Raw genomic sequence first — 20,678 nt, forward strand, 5'->3', positions numbered from 1 at the left:
TTTTTTGGAGTATACCTACAGTAATTTCCTGTTGTGTAGAATCAGCAAATTTCAGAGCATTGTATGTGCAAGGTACTAGGTATAAAAGGGAGCACATAATCAAAATGAAGACTTGGACCATAAACCGCAAACCAATCTCTCTAGAATTTTGAATCCTGGTTTATTGTTTTTAAAATGTATCATAAATGCTAAGCAATTTCAGCCCAATTTTCTTTCTTTTTAACATTATGCTCCCCTTCTATTTATTCACTTACATTCCCCATTGACCCCTCTCCTTCTTCCTTCTGTGGCACTTTACCTCATTAGCCAATCGTGTCTCCTCTCTGTTCCATAATTCTGTGTGGATAACTCCTTTTTTTTTTTTTTTTGAGAAAGAGTCTCTGTCACCCAGGCTGGGGTAGTGCAGTGAGTGGTTCCATCTTGGCTCATCGCAACCTCCACCTCCTGGGTTTAAGAGATTCTCACACCTCAGCCTCCCATGTAGCTGGGATTACAGGCACCCGCCACCACACCCAGCTAATTTATGTATTTTTAATAGAGATGAGGTTTCACCATGTTGGTCAGGCTGGTCTCGAACTCCTGCCCTCAAGTGATCTGCCCACCTCAGCCTCCCAAGGTGCTGGGATTACAGGCGTGAGCCACCATGCCCGCTCCTGTGCATAAATCTTAACCACATATTTGCTTGTGTTTTCATCCCCCACCCCCCCAACCTCCCTGTATTTTTGGCACATGCCAGGGAATGCCTCACCTTTGCAAAGGTTCTCAAGCTCATTGAGACAGAACAGTCACACCACATATGAAGCAAAGCAAACTTTTTACTCACAGATAAGAACAAATAGAAGCCTAGGATCCCTGGGGAGCCAGACTCAAGGCTCTGGCAAGTTGCCCCGGGCGAATGGAGCTCCGTCTGCATGTGTTCTATGTTTCACTGAAGCTGAGGGCCCCAGAAAGCACTCTGCTCTTGGGTTTTATACCCCGGGTGTCTCTTGGTTTGCTGAGCCCAAGTGTTGCAGAGCATCTTGTTTTACGAGGGATGAGGGCAGAGACTGTGTTGCCCTGGACACTTCCTCTTTATTTCAGGATGTCCCATTCTTAGAATGTTCTACAGTTATTCTGAGAAATAAGAGCTGGAGGAAGGAGAGCTGGATTGGCCAGGGCCATCTGTAGACCTGTCTGCCTACATTCTTTACTTTTTCAGGCAGTCCATATCTACTCTTTAAGGTCAAACTCAGTTCCTATCTACATCTAGATATATTATTTTTCTCTCCTTAACTCTGCAAATGTGGGCAGTCTGGCCCATTTATTTTGTGTGGCATATCTACAATTAAACTTGGAAAGACCCTTAACTTGTGATCAGAGATGTGCTCTAGGCCCTCTTAACATCTACCAGCATGTAGTACATGTTCAAGCCTTGAGAATATGCTCAATAGTCAAATCCTGATGTCATTTAAAATGACATAAGAGAAGTTAGGAACCATAGAAAGGATGGAAAGAGAAGGTTCAAATAAAAGTGGGTGAGGGAAACAGAGCCAAGAAATCCTAGAAAGCAAACCAACATTTTTCACACCACAGGGAAACAACAGAAGATGGAGTGCTGCAAAATCAGAAAAACTATCTTGGACACTGTCTCTTTCTAAAAGTTTAGGAAAACTAATTTCAAATAAAAATTAGAAACAGAAAAGTATCAACTTCTAAATCCTATAAAAGTTATTAAGAGGAAAAGAGAAAAAGAGACAGAATTAAAAGCATATCAATACCTTATGCCCACAAAACAAATCAAAATTCTAATTCACTGTTTCAAAATGAGCCAAAACATATAAGAAAATAATAAGAGACATGAAATAATAGCATAATTTATAATTAGGAAAACTCAGAAATGAAGTGACAGAAGACAGGAGAAATTGAAAATGCAGCTGGCCCTTGAACAACATCGGGGTTGGGGTGCCGAGAGCCTCACGGTCAAAAATCTGTGTATAACATTTGACTCACCCTACAACTTAACTAGTAATAGCCTACTGCTGACTGGGAGCCTTACCAATAATATAAACAATTAACACATATTTTATATGTCATACGTATTATATACTGTATTCTTATGATAAAGTTAGAGAAAAAAATGTTACTAAGAAAATTGTAGGGAAGAAAAAACCTATTTACTATTCACTGAGTGGAAGTGAATCATCATAAAGTCCTTTATCTTCATCATCTTCACGTTGAGGATCCTGAGGAGTAGAGCTGTGAGAGATAACTTTTTACTGCGATATACAATTTACTGGAGCGATGAACTGTTCATATGGTGATGATTAGTGTCACATGACATTTTAAGTGGATTCTTGCAACACTTGGGCTCACTACGATAGCAATAGGAGGTGGCTATGAAATTATTATAGTAGGCTATCCTGTACTATAGTCAATTTTATGCAGTTATGATTTAATGCTGCATCTTTACATTTGTTTGCATTTCCCTTGACTGTGAATAGTGTCGTCTATGGTCTATAAGTGTGCATAAGATTTGATGAGTTTTAACTTCTTATAATGGATTTGTGTATATTTTATGATAGCAAGTGATAAAATAGACTAGTATCTACATATGTTTTATGCATTCATAATATATATTTTTGTCTTTTTTGATATCTCTAGGCTACTTGGTTCACCTGTCAGCTTTTGCAAATTGTCACAAATCTCCAAAAATTTTCCAATATACTTATTGAAAAACATCTGCATATAAGTAAACTGGCAAAGTTCAAGTTCATGCTATTCAAGGATCAACTGTATATAAAAATATAATGTCAAAGATGAAGATGAAACCAGTAGGAATATAAGAGTGAATAAACTCAACAGAAAATACCTGAAGAGAAATAGAAGGTTAAGTGGAGGAGAATTTTTAAAATTAAAAAGAAATGCGGGGAAAAAGGTGAAAAGAACTTAAGAGTCTTAACAGTGACTAAAATTGAAGCCACACGAAGAAGATCCCTGAAGGTAACAGAAATCCCTGAAGAAGAAAACCAACACAAGAAAAGGGAATAAATACTAGAATACATGATTCAGGAAAATGGTCCTTAACAAATATTGAATCAGTTATCTAAAGAGACCATTAGCCAAACCAAAATATATTCTAGTAAAACTATTGGATTTTAAGAAAAAAGAAAATATTCTTTGTGTATCTAAACAGAAAGAACAAGTGACATAAGGGAAAGAAAATTAGATTATAATTAGGTTTTTCAAAAGCAACATTTCATGCCAAATGAGAATGGAGGAACCTATTTAAAATACTTAAGGAAAGAAGTTGTATGCCAAGGATTTTATATTCAGCCAATGGACTTTCAAGTATAAAGGGTACAACTCTTATTAACATGCAAGAACTCAGGAAACTTTATTCCCATGAGCCTTTTCTTAGGGATTTGCTTGAGCATGAGTTTCAGGCAACCAACATGACTTGAGGCATTGACATAAGTCTGGTTGTGAGCACTAAATAGTTACTTTTAGAACTAAGATTAAATGTGTGCTGAAAGGGAACAGATAGATAGGCTCATTATGTTCTGAAAATGTTGATACAGAACAACTATAAAAATGGGAAAAGGAGGAAAACATATGCTATTTTTCTATGTTTTTAGTAATCATATTGATAACTGTATTATGGCTGTTTCACTTTTTTATGGTTGTTTTTAAATTACGGTTGTTTATATCTTGTGTATATGATGTGGAGTAAATAAACCAAAATAATATGTTTTTCTTTTGATTCTTTTAGAAGATACAGATGTAAGTTTTAGTTAAAACTTTTACAATTCAAATACAGAAAATTAAAATAAATTTGAATTAGAAATATCAGTATGAATATACACATACACACATTCATACTGATATTTACAATTCAAATTTATTTCAGATTGTATTTCTATGTATCTAGCTCTCTCTCTCTATCTATCTATCATCTATAGATCTATCTATCTATCTATCCATCCATCCATCCATTCCTAGGGTCCAAATTGTGGTCTTGAAATACCATTTCCTAGTTACAAAATGAAATAAGTATTCCTGAAGAGATGGCTCATTTCAGGTCTAACAGAAAAATTGTAAGATGAGCTTAGAGCATCTTGTAACATCATATATCCAAGAAGCCACCAAAGCTTACTAGATTATAAAAAAACAGCTGGGATTATGGAAAAACAACTCAGGAACCAACTTGCAGAGACTCCAATGTGCCACACATGGACCAATTTAAGCTTCAATAATGACAGTAATCACAATGATTGAAACCCTGCAAACATGGCTAAGTCCATGAGTCCAAGATGAGATTAAAATAAAAGTCTAGCTGGTCATCTTTGGAGGACCATAGGGAATATATGATCTTGAAAATTAAAGAAAGAATCAAATGTTTATCCTGCTCTTCCTGTGAGTTGTACTAAGAGGTAACCAAAGAGTTGACAAGGGGAAGCATCTCCTTATAAAAGCATACCAATTAATGAAAACGTAATAATGTTAAAACATCATCACTTTGCAATCTCTCATAAATTAATAGACCCAGGCATTAAAACATCAATGGCTGTGAATGTCACAGAGAAAGAACCAGACATATGTGCTACTTGATGTAAGAACACAATGCCACCTATAATCGTGCTAAAGGGATCAAACCTGCGTTTGATTCTATCTCTAGATCCAGGCAATTTTCAAGGAATTCTGAGGACAGAGGAGGGAGCATATTGAACTGCATCTTGAGTATGCATTCAGCAGTATCTACAATGGGGCAACCCTACAGGTCAAATAGTCTATGTTCTTCAACAGGTACATATCAGGAAAAGTAAGGAATGTGGGGGAGACGTAGATTCAGAGACTTAAAAGACATAACACATTTTAAAAGTGAGCAAGACTAACCATTGATGTCCAGGAATTCACTTGGATGATAAAACCATAATCATAAAAAACACATGAAAGCAAGTAACGAGAGAGCCTACCTTTGAAGGGAGGGCTGGGCTGGGATAGGATGAGGTACATGGAGGGGCTTCTCGGGTAGTTTGATATGTTCTATTTTTTGACTTGAGCGGTGCTTATTAAAGGTTTACCTTATAATTCAGAAAACCACATTTTGTATGGTTTGTACATTGATATTTTATTTTACAACATAAGGATTTTAAAATAAAATATGTCCCCAAAGATGTAGAGAGTTCAGAGAGCCCTTGAGGGCTTCGTGATTATTTCTAAACATGCACATTTCCCTGGTCACCATGGACAGAACCTTATAGCTTCCTAAGCCAAAGTCTTTGGCTCTGGCAGAATGAGACGCAAAGCCTTTTCCCTAGCTTTGTGTCATCCCTACTCTACCCCAGCCTGGATCTAGATGGGTGATTGCCTGGATGTGTGTTTGCCTGGATGTGTGTGGGAAGGTGAGAGAGAGATGGTGGTGGTGATAAAGGGTACAATGGAAAGTATGGGCATAAATTGCTGAACTGAGGAATAAGTATATTTTAGAAGTTTGAGTCAAGGTGACGGTAAACTATTAGGCCTGAAAATACAGGCTCTATTATGATTGTCACAAATGTTTCAGGGAAATAAATAACAAATCTGTCTTGGGGTACAGCGATGACATTCACAAGGCATTGGCAGTCCCCTTGAACTCTTACTGAAGAAATCTCTAAGGTTCTCCTTGGTGACCACATGCCCATATCACTTCTTTTGGTGCCATTTGCTTTCTGCTGCACTTCTTCACTTTCCTTCACTCTCTCCAAGGTAAAGAGCTCCTTTCTGACCTCCTAACTCATTATTGTTTTCCTTCCCTAAGGGCATGCTGGACATGGTGGGATTTGGGGAATACTGAGAAATATGGTAGAGTAGGAAAAGAATCAGATGGGGAGTCCAGGCCTCAGACCCTAGCCTGGGAACCACTGATAATTGATAAGGCATGTGAGTAGTGCAGGTTCACTTTATGTCCTTGTGCTTCAGTTTTTTCCATTATAAACTGAGGGACTTCAGCTATAAGCTTTCTAAGGTTCCTTCCAAAATCACAGTCTATTATTAATTGAAAAGCTCTTTGGCATCAAGAAAAGGAAACGAATGACCACATGAGACGTTACCAAGATTACTTTGCATTGTAGAAAAGTATTTGACTATGAATGTACTGAGTTCTAATCCCAGCTATGCCCTTTATAGGTGTGTATTTCAAAAACAATTCACTTTATCGTGATAACCCTGTTCTGTCTCTCACACTAAAATGTGAGTAACATCAACGTTTCAGGGGGTACTTTTTGACTTAAAATGTAAATGGAAAGACAAATTACAGACTGAAAAAAACATTTGCAAGTCACATGTACAACAAAAGCTTTATATTTAGCATATATAAAAAACTATCAAAAGCAGTATTTCAAAATCAAACAATCCTATTAGAAAATGAGTGAAATACATGCCAAAACATTTCACTGTAGAGGTTGTATTAATGGCAAAAAACAAAACAAGGAAAAAAACTGCATGAGAACTTGTTCAGCATCATTGGCCATTATCAAAATGCAAATTTAAACTATATGAGTTATTACCACTACTATGGTGCAAATGGTTGTGTTTCCCCTGCAAATTTATATGTTAAAATCCTAACCCCCAAGATGATGGCTTTAGGAGGTGGGGCCTTTTGGGAAGAGATCAGGTCATAAGGGTGGAGCCCTTATGAGTAGAATGAGTGTCCTTATAAAGGAGGCCCATTTCCCCCTTCCACCACATGAGGATACAGCAAGAAGGCGCCATCTATGAACTGGAAAGTGGGGCCTTCACCAGACAATGAATCAGCTAGTGTCTTGATCTTGGACTTACCAGGCCCAAGAACTGTGAGAAATGAATGTTATTTATAAATCATCCAGTTTGTGCTATTTTGTAATAGCCACCTGAATGGACTAAGGCAGCTACATATCTATCAGAATGATTAAGATAAATAATAGTATTAACATCAAATACTGATGAGGATGCAGAGAAGCTGGATCATTCATACATTGCTGGTGGGAATGTAAGATGGTATAACTACTCTGGAGAATAGTTTGGCAGTTCCCTTCAAAACTAAAAATGGACTTAACATATAGCCCAGAAATTACAGTTAGGGGAAATTTTCCAGGGAAATAAAATTTTATTTTCCCATAAGGCCTTGTATATGAATGTTCATAGGAGCTTTATTTAAAATAGCTCCAAAATCAATACTACCCAAATGTCCTTGAATGAATGAAGAGTCAAACAAACCCTGGTACGGCCATGGTATGGAATACTACTCAATAATAAAAAGAAACCAACTATGGGTACCCACAACAACTTGGGGGAACCTCAAGAAATTATGCTAAGTAAGAAAAGGATAGATATGTATCAACTGTTCTGATACTGCTATACTGGAATTAAACACTTAATTAAATAAATGGCAGATGGTAAGATTTGCGTTTTTCATTATCAAGTGAGAGATTATAGCTAAGCAAATGGAGGAGGCTAGAATGATCCATGGGGTAATAGATTACAGTTAGAGGTAGCAGTTTAGACTCATATTTATAACATAGATAGAAATGAATACATATATAAATATTCATAGATTTGTGGTGAATATACATGAGGTAGTATACACACATGTATTTCCTTGCTGTGTCAGCTGAGAGGGCCTAGAAGCAATAATACCCCAGTGGCAACAAGCATACCTGGCACTCAGAACTTGGTTTCTAACACTCTTCTCCCATAAAAGGAACCAGAGCTCTTAGAGAAATGACTAATTCTAGGACTGTCCCAGCATACACACAAAATGATGCTCCTTTGGTATGAGAAAGTAAAACAAAACAAATAAAACTAAAAACCCCACCATAATGATGGGAGTATGTCAAAGGGACACAGGAATCCACAGAAACAGCTTTCAATGGCCATAGCTCTACTAAGTTGAGCAACAAAATAGTGTTGGAATATAACCCAAAATATAAAACAGGTGTCCATGAGTCTATACCAATATAAATAAATCATCAAGTAAATGAATAAATGGAGGATAAGAGACAAGCCTCCTAAAGGACAAATATTGTATGATTCTACTTATCTGAGGTATCCAGAGTAGTCAAACTCATGGAGACAGAAGGAGAAAATTGTGGTTTCTAGGGGCTGGGGAGATGGGGAAATGGGGAGTTGTTTCATGGGTATAGCGTTTCAGTTTTGCAAGATGAAAAAGTTCTGGAGATTGGTTACACAATCTCCAGTGAATATAATTAACACTACTGAACTATACACTAAAATGGTTAAGATGATAAATTTTATGTTATGTGTATTTTACTACAACTTAATATTTCTCAAAATGTTTTCAAAATGACATAATTAGAAAAACTGGTGAAATGCAGTCTGCAGTGAGGCTAATAGTATTGTACCGCAGTTAATTTCTTAGTTTTGATCATTGTACTATGGTTATATAAGATGTTAACATCAGAGGAAGCTGGGTGAGGCATTAAATAGAATTCTGTACTGTTTTTGCATCTTCTCTGTAAGTCTAAAATTATTTCAAAATCAAAAGTGTTAAAAACCCAAATCTCCTGTGCATAAGAATTCCAAATAATTTATGTATAAATGCAGACCTTGAGGAGGTGGTGCATAACTCCACATTTCTTAAGTGTGGGCTCCATAAAGTGACTTCCTTCCAAAGAATACAGTTTCAAAATGGAGAGTGCCGGGTGCAGTGGCACATACCTGTAGTCTCAGTGATTTGGGAGGCCGAAGTGGGAGGATTGCTTGAGGCTAGAAATTCAAGACCAGCCTGGGCTCCTGTTGTAGAACAGCCAGCTCTTGTTTCTACAAAAACTAAAAAAATTTAGCCAGGTGTGTTGGCGCACACCTGTAATCCCAGCTACTTGGGAGGCTGAGGTAGAAGCATCACTTGAGCACAGGAGTTTAAGGCTGCAGTGAGCTATGATTGCACCACTGTCCTCTACCCTGGGCAGCAGAGTAATACCCCATCTCTTAAAAAAAGAAAAAAGAGAAAAGAAGAGTAACTTTACAGTGGATAAACTGAGGAGATACTACCTCAGCCAGGTGATCAAGGTTAACATCAACAATGATGCATCATATTGATAGTAGGTACCCCTGATAGGAAGTGAGGATAATCACACCTTTGTGATCTTCCTCCCCAAAACATATGACCCCATTCTAATAGCGAGAAAATCATCAGGCAAACCCAATGGTGGGATATTCAACAAAATATCTGACCAGTGTTCCTCAAAACTGTTAAGGACATCACAAATATGGAAAGTCTGAAAAACTGATATAGCCGAGAGAAGCCTAAGGAGGCATGAGGATTAAATAAAATATGGTATCCTGGGTGGACACTAAAAAAGGACATTGGCTAAAAACTAAGGGCATCTGAATATAGTGTGGACATTATTAATAATGATGTAATGATATTGTTTCATTAATTGTAACAAATGTACCATACTACTGTACGAAGTTAATACTAAGGGAAACTAGGTGCAGGGTTCATGGGAACTCTCTGTACTATCTTCATAACTTTTTCTAAATCTAAAACTTTTCCAAAAATAGACTTTATTTTTAAAAGGATACATATTGCATGATTCCATTATGCAATATGTATGATCTTGAAATAACAAAATTGTAGAGATAGAGCAGGCATTCGTGGTTGCTAGGGGTTAAGGATGGTGAGGGGAACTCAAAGGGAGATTGCCACAGGGAAAGCTCTGCAGCTACGGTGCAATTGAATATCTTGACTGTGGTGGCTGTTTCACAAGGCTGTACATGTGACAAAATTGCACAGATCTCTACACATACAACCACACTCACAAATACACACACATAAATGAAATCATGTACATCTGGTGAAATCTGAATAAGCTCTATGGATTGTGCTAATATCAATGTTTTGATTTTTATATTGTACTGTGGCTGTGTGGGACATTGGCATGGGATGCGGAGAGTTGGGAGACACTTGCATAGGACTCAGTATATTCTTTAGCAACCTCCTGTGACTCTGTATTTATGTAAAAATAAAAATTTTAAAAGTCTTTGAAAAATTGAAGACTTTGTGAGGTGTCAGTTGCCAGCATCTTAGTAAACTGTACTCACTAGGATGTGCCATTGAACCTAGCTGACTCATTTGTTCAGGGCTGTCTTCTGGTGTCATTATTTTCTTCCCACTTTTCCTGGCAGACAGCTGGGGCAATTGTTAAGCTTGGAAATGGATTCTGGAGTCTTCTAGAGTATGGAGTATTGCTGACTATAATGGTGGTGGTAGGATTTCCTGGATTTGTGGGTGGCTATTGAGGTCTTGAGGCAAGGGCAGCATGGACGGTTTGAGTGGGAAGGAGAGGCAGATAACATTTTGCTAGGAGTTTATTCTGCTTTACAAAGACACACAGTAGATCTTGAATTTTTTTTAAAGGGTTCTTTTCTCACAAAAGAAATTTTGTGAAAATGAGAAAAAGATGCCCACTCAGGGTGGACACCACACCAAGGGAGCAGATCTTGGCAAGATAAGTACAGGCTGGATTTTAGCCCTGATTTTTTCAGCCAAGTCCCTTTGTGCAGGGAGTAATTGATGCAACCTTATATGACAATTATACTCTGTCATATGTGGAATTATTAAGAGCAGTTACCAAATGAGTGGTACAAGAGATAAAGAGGTGTTTCTGGACTGTGGTCATAAGATTTCCTGGAGAAGGTGAAGTTGGAATTAAACCTTAAAAGTAGGTAGAATTTGGATAGGCAGAGAACATATAGAGAGTATTCATTATCTAGGAATGTTTGCTTGAATAAAATTCAACGAGGTCTTGTCTTTCTTGCTCATTCCTCCATCTTTGGTACCTGGCAATGTGTAAGCAGGGAAGGAAAGAAGGGAGGAAGGAATGAAGGGAGGGAAGAAGAAAGGAAAGATTAAACTGTATGTCCTCATTCTATTTTTTTCATTAACTTCTTTCATACTACCACATTGTATTGCTGGCTTTACACAATGGTGGAAATAAAGTTGGAAATCAAAGATAGGTTCTGTTGGGAAGGTACAAAGATGACAGAATCAGAGATTTTTGACTTGAAGAACATTGGAGACACCATTGAGAGTTTAACCTCCCATCTTATAAAGTAGGCAGATGAGACTCAAATAACTTTTGCTCTTGGATACAGAGTCTTTAGTGACCAAGCAGGAATATATTCCATGTCACTTGACCCTTATTCCAGTGTGGTCCCCTAAAAAGTAGAGAATTAAGCTTTAAAATATCAAGCTTTTTATAAGGAGAGGATGTATAGTTTCCAACTCTTTTGAGGTTTTAACACTTATCATTTGTTACTTCCCAATCTTCCCATATGTGAATGTAACACTTTGGAACTAGTTTTTTCTTTAATTAATCCAAAATGAAAGCCCTTATGACACTTTAGAAAAGTGTATTACCATGCTTTATAACGATTTAAAACTGGGTATTGGCATTTCCATAAAAGTGAAAGTGTTAGTAATAAGGAACGGAAATGCACACACCACTGTTTTGCACCTACCCACTCCCTTTCATAGCCATTCGTTATTTCATCTGACCTGTAAAGAGTCTTTTTATGACTGTGGGCAAATCCTTTAGCCCTGCGCATCCCATTGTCCTCACTCCCTATTGCATGTGTGACAGGTTAAATTTTTCCACGTGGCAACTGATTTCCAGCATCCTCACTATTCTAGTAGTTGCCTCTCCCCAGTACAGGCAGCGAGGTTGGTTTGTGCTTATCCCCTCAGGGCATGTTTCTGACAGCAGAAAGCAGGGAAAACATGAAAAATACTTTCTTTCTGGCTTCAAATATCTAGAAACTTGGGAAATAGAAAGGAATTGGGCACAGAGAAACAATTTGGAAGAAAGTTGGAGCCAGGCTTCCCAGGATCCCTCCTTCCTTCCCCTTCGGATTAGAAAAACGATTCCCTCGCTCTGCAAGTAAGATTCTGCTATATGTTGGTGGAATGGAGCCTTACCGAATTAATAAAAATTGAGCTGGAGAAAAATTAAAAAGTACATATTCCTCCCACCCATCAATTTGTAGACTGAGATTTGCACCAGCCATATGTGTGGATACATCCAACTTTCCTGAGAATCTTTGTCAGCACATTGCTCCGCTATGGACTGATTAAAAACTTTAGAGTTGAGCCAATCCATTCCTAGGCAACAGCTTTGTCCCTGCATGAGAAGCTGGTAGGAAGAGATTAGGGCCACTCTTGGAAGTCATTGCCGATTTCAGAAATATCAATGGAATTAATGAGCCCAAGTTAGAATGATGACTACAGAATGCTTTAAATTGTCCTAGTTCAGTGCAAGATAGTGGGAGGAGGAGAGGAGAAAGAAGGCAAGTCCTATTCTACTAGAGGTTGCTGACCAAATTCTCTTGAGTCTCAGGAGACAAGCTGAGGTAGGAGTGCTTCACTCCTTCTGCAATGGCTCCCTAATACTCTACTCCTGAAGACTTCCATTGACGTCTATAATTCTACTGCAGGTGCTGCAAATACCGAAAGTCACAGCGGATGTTATGCTGGGTCATATTGATGGCTAGGAATGAGGAGCAGCTCATAACATTTCCTGACTATCTTGTTGGCTTTTGGAAGACACACGTCCAAAGGTAAGACAAAGAAAGAAGGCAGAAAATATATAAATGCCGTATGTTCACATACAATGAAAGTATAATGTGCAAAGTGCTTAAAACAGGCTTTTAAAACTCACTTATAAATACGAACTAAAAACTGGAACAGAATGGGTAGAAAAAACAGGCAGGAAAGCAGTAAAGTCTCCACCTTTCTTTTGAGACCCCATGACTCTTTCACAGCTGGCCCTATTCAGCTTCAAATTGCTAGTTTCATTTTTCAAATGGAGGCCTAGTAAGTCCCTTTAGAGCAAGGACACTCAGCATAGGCACTGGGTAGGTAATCAGTAACTGTCTGTCATTTATTAAGTAGCCACTCCTGTCACTCCAGTAAAACCTTAAGTGCAGCCAGGGATCCTTCCTTCAGATGTCTGACATCATGGGATATTTAGTAAGAAAGCTTAATCCCTATCTGTAATGCTCTTCTAAAAATTTAGGACGGGGTGGGTCTTCAACATCCTACAGTACCCTTTGATTGCTTTCAGCAGAGGCCTAACTGGTTCTATGAATCAGCCCTGGCTTGGTGGCCAGTTAGTGCAATACTCTGTGAACAGTAACCCAGTAAATCAGACTCAACTCTTACTCAGAATGTACTTCCCAGTATCATACAAAAGAGAGACGCTTGTTAAAATTTCTCAATGATTCTGTATCCAGTTGGTGTGAGCAAAGACCCTCAAATGCTATTAAACTCCTTAGTGATGTAAACCAGATGGAAAATAAAACAAAAGAATTCACAACTCATGTTAGACTGAATTGAATGTCTTTAATTTCACACAATGAATAACATATGAATAGGATTAACTTTTTTTTTTTAATAGTTAAGTGCTCTATACTGTGCTAACCTGATCTGGTAGCGAAAAAGACTGAGCTTTCTTTTAGAAAAAAATGTTTAAAACCCAACATCTAAGACCATGGAGGAGCATGACAGTAAGCATGCTAGATGTATCTACGCCTCAAATAACAGCAAGTCCATGTTCATTTTAAATGTACAAAAATGCTTTATGAATAAAAACTGTTACAAAAAGAACATTTCAAACAATGTACAATTTTCTTGCCTCTATATTCAATAAAATACAAATACATTTTTTGTTCTAAAATATGTTTACATACAATCAAAGTAGAACATGCAAATTACACTTTAAAAAAGGCTTTTAAAAACCACTTATGAATACAAACTAAAAATTAGCCAGCACGACTTGTAAGACAATCTTGTGCCCCATTTTTTTCTTTTGAAATATATATGTACATATTTAACACATCATGTGCATTTATTATTATTTAAGAAATAGATTTTTTTAAAAAAAAGGAAGAAAAAGAAAGACACCAATCTAGGGTGGAACTGCCCTTCCACGTTGACCAGTTGGCAGCTCCTTTCAATTTCCCCCCTTTAGTGTTTATTAGACCTGGGCAAGTGGGCAATAGATATCCAGGAAGTTTCTTCCTTGGTTGATATGTGCTTCTAAGACTGTTCCCCAAATGACTGAGTCCAACAGGGAAGGAAGACTCATCAGTGGGGTGAACTCTCCAAGAAACAAGAGGCAGAGAGGACCTTGTATTGTGGAAAGAAACTTTAAGAAACACCAAGAAAATGCTACGGTATATTACAGTTCGAGTTTCTAGGCACTGTGATGACATTATCTGTAAGCTCTGGCATTTGGACCACTGTGATACTATAGGGTAGTGTTGAGAATAACGTCTATATTTATCTACTTTTACATAACGAGAAGGACTGAAAATCCTGCAACGTAACACTTAAATGGCTTTTGAGGCATTTCAGCTTCTGCCACCCCTCTCTCTCCATGCTGCAGCTGGTATTTAAAGGCTTTGGAAATATGTGTATAGACTTTAGACAGTTCCCAGGTAAATCTTTCTAGTGATAGGAAAAAAATATTCTCCAAAAGCTCATTATCTGAATATTGTTGGATAATAAGCTAGGAGAGGGATTTTCTACTTAAGTCTTAAAACCAAATCCTTTATGATCTGCATGTAGTACATCACCTTATACTATAATTCTGTCACCACTTGCTTATCATATTTATAGACCCAGCAATGTGCAGAACACAAATTCTGACTGCTACTGAACATGGCCTCCTACTCCGGACAGCAGCCAAATTAACATGCTAATCTTCTGCCAGCCCTTAGTCACCTTCTCTGGGCTGTCAGTGGCTGCTGATTCTTGGTCCTGCCAAGTCACAAACCAGCCCCTGACATGCTTTCCTTTCCTTTGACCTTTCTTCTTTGGGTTTTAGCCAGAGCTGGGCTATTTGAGGAAGTTAAACTTCTGCTCCTCTCATTTGAGATGAGGGGTGGAAGAGCAAGTAGCTCTTCCAGACACTTAGTCAAGTGGATTAAAGATCCATCATCACCTTCAAGGAGGCTTTTGTATCTAGATTTCATCCTTTTCTCATCACTAACCAGACTCCTTACAAGTGGGTCTGCATCTGCTTACTGAAGTCAGGTAATCCAGAAAACAAAAGAAAAAGAAATAAAAATCAAGGGGTTTCTCTTATAACGAAATATTTTGTGAAGCTGTATGTGGAGCACCATGTATCCCAAAAGACCTCTTCTCAAAAAAAAAAAAAAAAATGCAGCCCCAGAAGGCAGTGTTGGGGGGCCAGAGACCTCCACGATCAGGGTCGGGAGAGCTGGGTTTTCTTCCTAGCTCTGCAACCGTCTGTAAGCTGCATTGGCCCACGGCTGAGCTGAGTTTGGACAGGTGGGGAGAGGCTAAAGGAATTGGGGGTAGTTAGAGAATAAGGAAATGGTTGTACTGATGAGATGAGTTAGGTTAATGAAAAGCAGAAGAAAAAAATACTGTGATACTGAGGGAGGAACTTGGTGGTGGAGAGAGGAAGCTGAGTAGGTGACTGAACTTGCTTTCACCTCCAAATGGCTGTTTAGCATGCCTCAGCTTTGGTCCTCTGCAGTATTCCAGTCTATTCCTAGGGTCATACAAGTAGAGGATTTGAATTTAACTCACATGACCACTATAGACCAGAATTCACGTGTAAGTTGCAACTCTGCTGTTAAATCTCCTGAAATATCTTTCAGAGCTTTGGAAATTCTAATGTACCCCAAAGCTTTTTTGGAATTTCTCACCTACTAGAGATTAATGTCAATTAAACTTTGGGTCCTTATTAAAGAAGTTTGCAGAGTGCCAGCTCATCTTCCTCTGCAAGAAGATTGAGTCTGCTTATAGACGTGGTTGGAGAGATAGTACAACACAGGAAGGAAGAAGGGCAAACAAAAGAAAAAAAGAAAAGATTTCAAAACCCAGTAAGAAGAGAAACCTCTTTATGGCTGAATTGGAATGAAAATGGTTGCTGTTTTATAGCAATGGTGGAGTGAGAGGGGCTAATTTAAACCTTCCTCTCAGGTGACTTTGGAACCACTCAGACAGAGCTTGGGAATGACGAATTAAAAATGGCTGCTTTGATTTTGCTGTTCAACTTATGTGAAATGCCAAAGGTCCACCAAGGTCACAAACTGAGTATCTAGGATATAAGCTTTAAAGTAGAGGGGAATGCAGTCCTTTAAACTTACATATTGCTAGGATTAAATGCGATTGAACTAGTGGGCAGCAAATGATGTGAAGTCCATGGTGACAGAGCACAAGAGTATGACTATGTGGGTAATTTCAACCAACTCTTGGTGCCATAATGCAGCAGTAATGTTTGCAAGCATATTAACTTGGAATTTAAAAATTTACTCACATAGATACCCCGTCACTTATTCTTTTATGTTGCCAACAAAAATCCATCTCTCTCTAAGGAAGTAATATTGTGTTCTGAAATGATAATACAATTTCCAGCTGGTCCCAACTTCCTGTAAAGAAACTTAATTTGGAGGTAAACCAGATATTCTAATTCACATTAGAAAATTTAATTCTCTCTCTCAGTGTCTCTTTCTATAATCTACCATGCCAGGTGTTTGATGTCTTGGGGAAGGTAAGGGGGAGTGAGGGAGGAAATTGAAAATACTTATTTGAAATTTCCACAATCTGACTTTTAGAAAACATCTACGGAAATGGAATTCTTCATCTTCATTCTGAGCCTGCTTAACATGTTTTATTCGGGCTGTGGAAATGGATAATAGAGATGGAATATCTGTTCACGCTAAACCAATGGCTAGAGTACAACTTGGATGAGAAATGTACAGCTGAAATTGACCATTTAAAAGACGATTTGTCACACACAGTTTGCATCCATGCAGACTGATAGATTTATAATTACATTATGTACAATAATGTTTTAGTTTATTAAGGCAACCACAATTTGGATACTTTGTCCAAGGTGGCTTGATATAATTGAAGTGGTGATACCCTTTGAGCATTTTATTTATTTATTTTTCCAGATAAGAACACTTACTCCCATTTGCTTTTAAGAAATAATTATCAAGGGATAATGGACTTCTATTGTGTTTTTGTTTCCTTTTTTTTTTTTTTTTTTAACAACCTATGACAATTATTTGAATGAAAAAGATCAGGTACCAAGGCATTGCTAGACACTTGTCTTTCTGGTGGGTCTGGGGTTTCAGTTTTTGGTGGCTTGTCAGTTATTCTATTTGCTGTGGGGTATTAAAACCATTTTATTCTGCCTATGCTCTGCTGACATGTTTTAAGTATAAAAATAGCCTGGTTGACATCTGGGTCAACATATCCTTGGCTGCTCTGCATCACTTATTAAAAAGGTTTTATCAATACTGAGTATGTTTCACAACGATTGGGATTCAAAGCCAGGTTCTTGGAACAGCATGCCAAGGGTGAACTTTACAGCACAGGTTAAGGGTTACATTATTTAAATGTGTACCAAGAAAAAAAAAAGGCAGCAAGTAAGTTAATGAAAAGATATATGGAAGTACAATGGGCAAAGGAAAAATAGGAACAGACAATGCTAAAAATCAGTGTATGAGCAATAGAAGAGGCACACAGAACATGAATGCGGGTCTAAGGTCGCCTATCACTAGAATTCCACCTTCTGATCACACAATTCCATCTGAGAAACTGTACGGTTAAGGGAAAGATTCAGGTCACCTGAAGATGACGTTGGTACCCCAAAGCTTAGCAGAGCTTGAAAATCAAAAGAAATAAAAACCAATTAAATGGAACGGGTTACAGCAATGCCAGTTGAGCAATTTGCAGCTTTTCTCCCCTTGGAATGTTTCCTAATTGAGGGTGTTTCCCTTTCGATTTTCCTGGCCAGCAAATGAAATCGGGAGTCGAGGGCGCACCTTGGCAGCGGGAGGTCAGGAGAGCGCCACCAGCCTGCTCCTCCTGGGGGCCTTCCGCTCGCCTGCGGAGGATCCAGCCGTACTGAAGCGCCGCGTGGTGGGAGCTGCGGTGAAGCTCAGACAAGCTTCTTCTGAAGGTGTCTCCCTGCTTTGCTTTCCCAAGAGCTCCTGATGGCTCAGCCCCGTCGTCTGGCCGGATTCTGCCTGCCCGGCTTCTGGAGAGAAGGGCGTGGGTGTCCCTGCAGCGGGGGATGCCGCCCCCGCTCCGGCTCACTGCGCTTTCCACGTGTCAGTTCCCTAGGCCCCAGGTGCAGACGCCCAGACCCGCCCTAGGGAAGGACCTCGCTCTCACTCCCTCGGGACTTCCTCTGCCTTTTGGCTTTCACCTCCTCTTCCTGGGGAAGGGGCTGCTGCGGGGGCGGCTGCTGCGGGGGCTGAGCGGGGGCCTGCGGTTTGTGTTTCCTCTTTCCGCCCCGGGGGGTCTTGGGTAGAGGGGGTGGCGGGGGTAGGGGTGGTGGTGGCGGTGGCGGCAGGGGCGGCGGCGGTGGCGGAGGCAGGGGCGGCGCCTCCCGGGCCATGTGAATGACCGCCTCGATGGTGGCCATGATGGTGTCTTGGCTTGCGGCAGGCTCCAGCACCAGCGGGCTCAGGCTGGGCTTCTGGCCCCTTTTGCTGGGCAGGTCGATGCATTTTTCCAGCACCGGCATTTGGTCTCTGGAGTCCTCATCGAACTGGGTGGGCTGCTTCCTGGGACGCCCGCGCCTCTTCTTCACGAAGTTGTTGCCTGTTTTTGATTGTCTCTGCAGCCGCTTGGCCTTCAGGATCTTGTTCACGTGGTCCAGGTTCTTCTTGGTGGACAGGATCTTGGTGTAGTTGCACATCTTCCGCACTTCGCACTGGATGGCTTCGATCTCCCGCCGCTTGAACCTCTTCTTCAGGGAGGAGCCGACTGCAGGAGGGGAAGAGACAAGAAATTGAGCACAGGATGCAAGGTGCCTTCAACCCAGCCTCTTCACTGACAGCTAGCATTCTACTTGGCTATAAAGATTATGGAGAATTAATGCTACGGGTATGTCTCCGTGCCCAAGATGCATTATTCCTTTTTCTTTATTAAAACAAAAACAAACATTTCTCAAATATTCATTGTGCATGCAAAGTACTTCTGTTTACATTATTTCAGTCCTCCCAACAATTATGTGAAATATTGTTGTTTCCGTTGTAAAGATGTGGAAACTGAGGCTCATATTGTGGAGGTAAACTGGCTTAGAGCCGTGAGACTCAATGGCAGAATCACAATATAAATCTTCCCATTATTTCTCTTATTATATAGGTAATTTTTTATTCACCTTTTTGACATTTGATTTGATTCAATTTAGCACAGGATTAGACTTTCTCTTTTTGTAGGTGTTAGATGAATAAAAAGGCACGTGGGCCTCCATATCAAGCAGATGTACTATCAATCTCATAGAAGAGATTCCTTGGCCTGATCAAGAATAAGAATATGTAACTGAACCATTTTATTCCTAACCCTTCTCCACTGACACCGGGAGGCTTATTTCCTGGAGCACTCTAGTTATCATGGCATCATCTCGCTATGCTTTTCCCCCAGTGTTCTGGACTAGTCAAGTTCCCTGATGGCATTCAGTTAACCAGGTCCTTCATAACCAGTTCATCCCCTGAGAACCTCAAGGGAAGTATCAGCCAGGTGTTTCTGAATCATTTACACTACCCCTAGTAGCCTTGCATTTGCAAAGAGCTCTTTTCATGTCCTGTTGGCCAGCTGCACCTCTATTTTATGAGCCGAACTTCTTGTCTCAGGAAGTCCTGCACTGCCGCCACTAAATGGCCTTCAGAACTGCTTAGTTTTGAAGTTCAGACACCATAAACCGTGAATGGCTTCAAGATATAGCCAACCATTCCTCCTGCAGATCATTCTTTCTCCTTGTGTTGTTCATGAGCAGGCACATGTGTGATACCTGTGTGCACATGCACACACACACACACACAAACGGGCACATACACTCACACAGACTCCATGGCTCCACCTTCAAGGTGGCCACTCCCCCTGGCTGTTTATAAACATAAGAAGCGTGTCTTCACTGAGTTCTTTGCCGCTATGATTTACGCTGCATGTTCAACCCGAAAGGAGCCCACGTGGAAGACCTACACATAGAGGGAAGTGTGTTGCATTTTATCATTTTGGTTTGTTGTTTCCTCCCATTATTTTTTTTTTGTACCTACTAATAGAGAAGCAGAATAAATATCTTGAGAGAGGAGGAAAAAAGATGCTTAAAACATGGATACCATTCTCACTTATTCTTGGGTACTCCCACTTGATTCTTTCCTCTGCTTTGTCCCATTTCTCTCTCACGCTGTGCCCAGCACAGATTGCCAGGAGGGTTTTATTTGAAGTTATTTACACCCCCAGCTTCATGGAGTGGAAAGAGCTGAGTCCCACGGGCCAGGTCAAAATGTTACTGCTTTTGGCCAAAGGTCAGTAAGACTGACCGAGCAATGAATAACTACTGAATGATCTTTAAAATAAGTTATAAAGATCAAAATAGAACAAAGCCAGAGTGAGCTTCTGACTATAAAAATAAAATTTTTGTAGTTAGTTTTGTAAAAGAAAAAGGTTGCCTGGTTGTAAGTTATCGGAGGCAAGAACAAATGCCTGTCTGTCTTTATGTCCCTCAAAGGGCCTAGCAGGGTGCCTTGTATATAAAAGAGATTTAAGAATTGTTTCTGGACTGACAAATCAGTCTAATCAGGCCTTGTAGTCGTATTCCCTAGAAGAGTTCTAGTTTGGATTTTTAAAGTGATTATTGCAAATATAGTGATACTAAAACTTAGCCCAC

General features: G+C 39.5%; 1 protein-coding gene across 2 annotated transcripts in view; it reads right to left on the reverse strand.

Annotated features, from left to right (window-relative positions):
• Positions 1–17,013: 17,013 nt before the first annotated feature.
• SETBP1 (SET binding protein 1) overlaps positions 17,014–20,678 on the reverse strand; it is a 384,501-nt gene continuing 380,836 nt past the window's right edge. For both annotated transcript variants that reach the window (XM_032152417.2, XM_032152418.2), the window contains exon 6: positions 17,014–18,772. In XM_032152417.2, the coding sequence (XP_032008308.1) occupies positions 18,153–18,772 (620 nt within the window). In that variant the 3' untranslated portion in view covers positions 17,014–18,152. The remainder of the gene's footprint in view (positions 18,773–20,678) is intronic.

The sequence above is a fragment of the Hylobates moloch genome, unplaced genomic scaffold (genome assembly GCF_009828535.3).
Source record: "Hylobates moloch isolate HMO894 unplaced genomic scaffold, HMol_V3 SCAFFOLD_5, whole genome shotgun sequence".
Taxonomy (NCBI): domain Eukaryota; kingdom Metazoa; phylum Chordata; class Mammalia; order Primates; family Hylobatidae; genus Hylobates; species Hylobates moloch.